Source organism: Dermacentor andersoni, chromosome 2 (genome assembly GCF_023375885.2).
Source record: "Dermacentor andersoni chromosome 2, qqDerAnde1_hic_scaffold, whole genome shotgun sequence".
In the NCBI taxonomy this organism is placed as follows: domain Eukaryota; kingdom Metazoa; phylum Arthropoda; class Arachnida; order Ixodida; family Ixodidae; genus Dermacentor; species Dermacentor andersoni.
This window is the reverse complement of record NC_092815.1, coordinates 193311725-193318939: the sequence shown is the minus strand read 5'-3', so window position 1 is coordinate 193318939 and position 7215 is coordinate 193311725. Positions and strand designations below refer to the sequence as shown.

Genomic DNA, 7215 nt, shown 5'->3' with positions numbered 1-7215 from the left:
TCATAATTTCTGTACCTTGGGCTTCTGATACTCTGCATTCACTTGCTTGTTTCTGACTAGAAATGTCTTCTTTAATTTAGAGCCTAAATTTTACCTTTGGAACACACGGAAGGGCTTGCCATTGCATATCTGCATAAAAGGGAAACATGCTTCATTAAGCATTTGCAAAATCCAATTGAAGATTATGAATGCAGCTTGCAGTGTGATATGACTGAATGAGCCATAAAAGTAACTCATCTCACTTGGTAAATTAAAGCACATATTAGTGTGATGTACAAGATACGTTACACTAACGTGGTGGGTTCTAAAGCTTATGCAGCACAATAATCGGTGCGCGAGAAAAAAATTATTTTTGCATACCCCTTGTACACACTGATTTAAGGAAAATGAGCTGGAGTTGTCCACATGATCTACTTATTTTACCTGCGAGTATGGTCAACAAAAATGTGTCCCAGCTGCTTAGTGGTATTTGAGATTATGTCAGTATTGCATATGTGCCTGTTGTCTAAAATAATTGAATTTTGAAAATGCTCGCAGGGTTCTGATGTGCATATCTGCAGTTTATGGATACATGTAAAAGACTCAGCATCAAGTGCAAGTGAACGGTCCCACAGGCCCGGAGTCGATCATGAAAATAGATTCGCTGCACAAATTTGTGACCAGAAAAGCTATTCCACATGAAATGGCATGCAAGGAAGTGTTGAAAATATTGCGCAGTTAATAAAACGCCTACGCTATTAATATGTGGGTTGATGCACTCGTTATGCAAAACGGAGGTGAGGCATGCAGACAGGACACAAGAGTAGAGTATTTACAAGCAAACAACACGAGCCCCGCCCACTTCTCTACTCTTGTGTCCTGTCTGCACGCCTCACCTCTGTTTTGCATAATGAATCCTTACCAACTAGCTCAGCTTTCTATCGTTCTAAGTCTCGATGCACTCGATTTCGTCCGCATTAGGCACTCGCTTCTTGATTACTTCGTGGCACAGAAATACTCGGCATCAGGCTGTTTTTCTGCTGTGGCCTTTGTAGAAGCATGATTGTTCAAAGTGCAACAATTAAACAGATTCTTTGAGTTGCTTGTGGCTTCGCCAGTACAATTCCGGTGCGCTGGTCCGCCTGTCCAGCAATTTCCTACTGAAGGGAAACCTGCAAATAAAAACACCGCTCCGCATGTAGAAAAATGCTCTACTGTGACGCTTCTCAAACGATTGTGATGCACCACAAGAGCTGCCTACGCGCGTGATATTATCAACAAGGAGATACATTCGTTTACTTACATGTGAAGGTATATGCCAGAGCATTTCGGGGCTTCGGTGGCATATAAGGCACGAGTGTGCCATAGGGTCCGATGTCGACGCGCGATCGCATGTCAAACCTAAACTGTACGAAACTACTACGCGTCCAAAAAAACAGATTCGAAACCGAAATTCGCGTCATCCCTTATTGCATGAATGCGTACATCGTGATTTGCATAAGTCACGGACTTAGCGATCGCTTTCTGTAAACTTAATATTAATGCACCACCTCCATAAAGCCATCAGGTATGCGTTTTTAGATGACAAACCATAAGGTGACCTATACTTGTTTTCACTTCTTTCAATAGTAATTGCGCTGGCCACATTGACCAGTAGCAACAGGGCGGCGCCCTAGAGGTTCCCACTTTTCCGGCCCAGCTTTTCCTCTAGAGTTGTTCTACTAACTCTATACCTTCTCCACCGGAGTCGCCGCCGCTAGGAGGCCGCTCTCAAAAGTTCAGAGTTGGCAGACCAGCTCTGGGCCGTCCGGCAAGGCGAAGATGCCGCCCGAGTCCAAGGACTTCGAGCCGCCACTTGAGGCCACAACAAAACTGCCGGACCATTCATTAATAAAGTTTCTTCTCTCTCTCTTGTCCGCTAGTAGCGCTATGTCGTCCGCATACATCAGTCCGGGGATCTCCTGTTGCACCATTTCTCCATTATGCGTGTAAGATAAATGAAACCCTAATGCACTGTTTCCCAGTCATCTTTATATGTCCCTAACATAAAGCGGGAACAGCAGTGGAGACAGAGAACATCTTTGCTTCAGTCCTTGGTGAATTTTCATCACTTCATTACATTTTCGACTTTCCCATACAATTCGTACTCGGTTGTCTGTATATATATCTCAGCAACTCCACGAAATCGCCATCGATGCCTTCGTACTTTATAATACCCAATAATAATTCTCTGTCTACGTTGTCATAGGTTCACTTAATATCTAGAAGTGCTATCCATTCTTATCCTAAGAGTGCTTATCCTTATCTGAAATCTCATCTGAAATGCATTGAGTTAGTACAAACGCATGATCCTCTAAGCCTCTGCCTGGTATGAACCCATTATGTAGTTCCCCCAGCACACCACTTTTTAACCCAGTTGGACAGTTATGATTTTATGGCTTGCATTGCCATTACCAACGTTACCGTAACTGGCCTGTACGAGGTCGTCTTATCCGTATCACCTTTGATTCCCCGTTGACGCGCCGCGAAGTCCGCGCCTGGTGCTTGAGTACAAGTACTGGCAAGATTGTCTGGACACATAAGATGCGGGTTCGAGTCCGTCCTGTGCCGGAGAGAACTTTTTTCTAGTATTTTGACCATTAAAGAATTGCGCATATTCTGTGGCACGTACCCACTGACACAAGTTGGCGTCACAGAGGTTCATTGAATAGCGCTACGTATCCAGATTCCAGTGGCACATATATCCATGGACGCAAGTTCATCCAACGGTTCGTTTCGAAACGTGCTCCCTCAGCACAGCAGCCTGATATCCTAACCATTAGACTATGGACCAGTGGTCTAAGTTCGCGGGAAAACGGTTTCTGTCGGTTAGGTCCGACGAAAGTTAGGCAGACGCATACACTCGCCTAAAAGTGCGTGAAGTTCCCAAAGAATGCTAATCGCAAAAAGCTACTTTGGCGTCGGTAAAAAAAAAAAGTATTTCGTTTTATCAGGTCATTCAGAACGGAATTCCAAATTACGACCCCATTAAATTCGTTTAATTTCAATATAAGCATTGCTACATACAGACAAGCTGAGGTGATTATTAGTGACACCATTAGATAGAACAACTGCTGGTCCTTTACTTGCATGCAGTGTACACAATGACTCTTGGCTAAGGCCTGTGACGTTCGAAACTCGGCGAAACCCATGAAGTGCCATTACGGAGACTGCAGTGACTGCAGTTGATGTGTTTGGCAAATATTTCAGCGGGTCAGCTCAGGCAAGCTGATAACGCGCCCCTCTAAATTTGGGCGGCTTGTCGCTTTTATGAAAGTTTGGTGCTGCCAAACGCCAACCTTCCTCCGATTCCACTTTGAGGTATATATGTAGCGCTACAGGTGTCGATCGTTCCACCGTTTCCATATGGTTCCACTCGGGCTGTGTTCAATTTCCAATTGGACCCACCGCGTTGGCTTAGCGACTATGGTGCTGCGCTGCTAAGCTCGAGGTCGCGAGATCAAAATTTTGATAGAGGCGAAATGCACAAACGTCCGTGTGCTGTGCATTGGGGTGGTAAATAATCTGGAGTACTCCACTACGGCGTTACCTCATATTCAAATCGTGGTTTCGGCAAGTGAAGCCCCAGAAATCATTTAATTTCCAATTCGATTCTACACGCAACGCCGAAGCATAGAACTGCCGAATAAATTATCAAAAAGCTTAAAGCTTTTCAACGACATTCACGTCGCAGTAGTCTCAGTAAAGATATTTCATAGCCCTAGAAGCATCTCGGTGTTCGAAGGAATGCACAGATGGGAAAGCGCGTGTGACTTAGCCATGCAAATCTACAAATTGACGGAATAGAAGACACAAATCGGTGGCATAGAGGAGCGCAGTCTCACAACTAGCGTTTATTTAGAATTTCCAGATTACGGTTACTCGCTTCGGCGTACATGTTTCTTTATATCCGTTCATCACATGTAGGGACTTAAGACCTTGTGTTACGAAGGGGCCTGCGCTTCCAGATTTATCACATATGTAAATGAACCACATGTTAATTTGCACGGCGTCTAGCGGCTTAGTTTTTTTAGTAGTGAGGAATATATATTTAACTGCTGCATTGAAATAGTAAAGGATGAGTAAATGACTGAGATACGTAAATAACGTGAGAAGCGAGAGAGATAGTGAACTTCAATAAAGGCCACCGAGAAAAGTACTTTTGCTAATTTTCGGTTAGCCGTCCGCCATTCATATATAAGAATGCACAAGCGCGAAATGATATTCAGACACTCTTCAAAATAGTCCCGTCCGTCTCTCATGTCCGCTCAACTAATACGAAAAAAAAAAAAAATCTACGAAACTGGTTAGCCCGACTCATAAGAAAGCCGACATCGTATATGTGGTGTCGTCTGAGTCCATCCCATACATGGAGATGGCTCGTAGACGGGTGCCATGCAGACACACAATCCGCAGTTGCGGCAGCGGTGCCGATGAAACTGCAGCTCTTCATCGTCCTTGCGACTCGAAGTGCGCGTAATAGCGCCATTTATTTCTTGGCTTTCACGCGGCGAGAGCGGCTGCTGCGCGAGGTGGATGCCGTCTTGGTGCTCTCGGAGCTGTTCTTGCCCTTTCTGCTGCTCGCGGCAGCAGAAAGAGCTGCCCGGCCATGTTCGAGGGTGTTCTTCATGCGCTCGATGTTGAGCACGGTCTGTACCGACGTGCGCCTGGACGCCATCTTGGTGCACTCGACCGTGGTGGCGGGCGGGAGACTGCGCAGCATCAACAGCGACACGAACAGGAAGAATTCCGCCGCGACGAGCGCCAACTTCACGCGGCCGATGTTCTTAAGCACAAGGGAGAGGACGGCGCAAACCCCTCCGAGGCGGCCGAAGGCGAACGTCCAGCCCATGGCAGTGGCGCGCAAGCCCGTCGGGAAGAGTTCAAGGACGTAGACGGAGCAGATGACGGTGCCGGTGTAGTAGAAGGCAACAAGCACCTCGGTCAGCGCCTCGACGATGACGACCGATTCGCCGGCGGCGACGTTCAGGATCAGCAGGCACTGGACCATGCAGAGCACCGCGAACAGGGTGACGGTGACAGTGAGCATGGTGAACTTCCTGATGAGCAGGTGCATAATCGCGTAACCCGTGAAGTTAAAGAAGAACGCGCTGTACGGCTGCCAAGGCATGCTCAGCTGTTCCTTGGTGTAGACGGCGACGTACAACGCGAACGTGTTGGAAAAGAAGCAGCCACACATGATGAGGGCGCGCCGCCGGATGGAGAAGCCGCTGAGAAGCGCTTCGACGATGGTCGCCCTGCGATTCGCGCTGCGGTTCATATCCGCCCTCAGCCTGTCCAGTAGGCAGGCGGCGCGCGGCAGGGGAAAGTGATTCGCATCAGCCGCGGCCAGTATGACACCTTCCGCTCTCTCGTACTGACCCCTAGCAATCAGCCAGCGCGGGGACTCGTGGACCGTGAGGTAGGCCGGCAGCAGTATCGTGGCCGGCAGGATGAAGACGGCCAGTTCAATCTCCCACCTGAGGCTCCACTGCAGCATGAAGAAGTACCAGGCGTCGCAGGCCAACAGACCGAGCGTGCTGCAGACAGCTATGTGCAGTGGTCTGTTGTCGTGGGTTGTCACTTCGAAGAGGGAGATGGCCGAGAAGATCAGGGTCAAGACAGAGCTTCCCGCGCTAAAGAACTTGAGAACCGCGTGCGTCGTGTAGTCGCTGGAAAAGCAGCCGGCGGGCGCGGAGACCATGAGCACCAGAGCCGCAGCTACGAGGACGGGCGCTCGGCCGATTCTGTCCGCCACGTATCCAGCCACCAGGACAAACATTGCGGAACCCGCATTTTGAACCACCGACATGCCGGCGACGAGTAGCTTTCTTTGGCACACCAGGTTCCACGCACTCACGACGGTCGTCCTCGCCTGCTCGTCGTCGTACTGCCACTCTTGGCACGCCACCGTCCGCGAGTTGTTGGGTTCCGCTGGGTCCTCGTAGACGAGGCATCGGCCCAGCTGCTCTGCTAACTCTTCGGAGGCGGCTGCCGAAACGTTGGAGTACGGCAACGGCTGCTTGCATCTGTAGCCCACTCCTCTCGAAATCAGCGGGAACGCCAAGGCGTGGCTGTTCGCCAGAAAAGCGCCGAGAACGCAGATGAGCATTAGCCGCTTCTGGAAGGTGCCGTGACCGAACGCGTCGTAACAGTCAAAGGACTCGCTTATCAGCAATTCCTTCGTCGTCGCAATGGGTGTGACGAGAAAGGTCATCTCCTAGTGTGCTGCGGTATCCTGGTTTTCTTGCGGCGTTTCGCAGAATATCCCTGTTCTCTCACATCGAAATAAGGCAATACGCTCTCGAGATCTCCACTTCTTCTTCTTCAGCTGCCTGACAAAGGTGGCGCACAAGTATCAACGGAGCGTGCACGGGGAAGCGTCATCTGATCTTGGCTGACTGATTAATTAACGTGCACTTATTTTCTTTGCAATATACGATCGCTCGCTGCCCAATTATCTCAGTGAAAGGGAAGGGATAACAGAGGAACTATAGGCAGGACGCAACTAAATGAACAGTATTAGATCGGGAATCTACCAGTACTAAAATGATGGTGAGCCCTAAACATGGCACATACCCACATACGGGATTAAAGAAAATGGGATGGCTACAGGAAAATTGTAGATGCCAAATAACCACAGGAAATAGGAGAAGAGCTAAAGATGGTAAAATGGAGCACGAAATGGTAGTGCTAAAGTCTTTGCATGTCCGAGCACCCCTCACAACATTGCAGTTCCTGTTGGTGAGCAGTTCATTTCCCCCTTTCACTCGTCGAGGGAATTCAATGTCCTTATTCTCGGTCAATTGGAACTGTCGCACACTCTTCCAAATCTCACCCACGGTGTCGTACCACCTCGCCGGACTCCACCTCTGGTATCAACCTTCCGCCCGCCCTCGATGCAACGAAGATGCAATTTATATGGAACCGGGGTCGACGCTGTCCCCACGAAGTCGTCAGCGTAGGCTTTGACACATACGCCTACAGTTAGCTTCAGGTGACGCTGGTTTCGTCGCCAGCTCTTTAGTGACAAAAGACGATGAAGCGTGAATGGCATTCCATAGCTGCACGCCCGCCGGTGTGCATCTTTTGTCCAGAGGGACCACCACGCACAACAATACGCTAGCCGCCTTGTCTAGTCCACACAGCGGAAGTTCGCCATTACTGAACGTGAGGACCTGGCGTTGGTCTGGGCAG

The 7215-nt window shown here is 49.1% G+C and overlaps 1 protein-coding gene across 1 annotated transcript; it reads right to left on the bottom strand.

The window, feature by feature from the left end:
* Positions 1-3913: 3913 nt before the first annotated feature.
* Positions 3914-6389, bottom strand: LOC126540781 (solute carrier family 22 member 13-like). Its single transcript, XM_050187626.2, has one exon. It carries the CDS (start codon positions 6233-6235, stop codon positions 4508-4510), a length of 1728 nt encoding a protein of 575 aa, XP_050043583.1. The 5' UTR covers positions 6236-6389; the 3' UTR covers positions 3914-4507.
* Between the last annotated feature and the right edge of the window lie 826 nt (positions 6390-7215).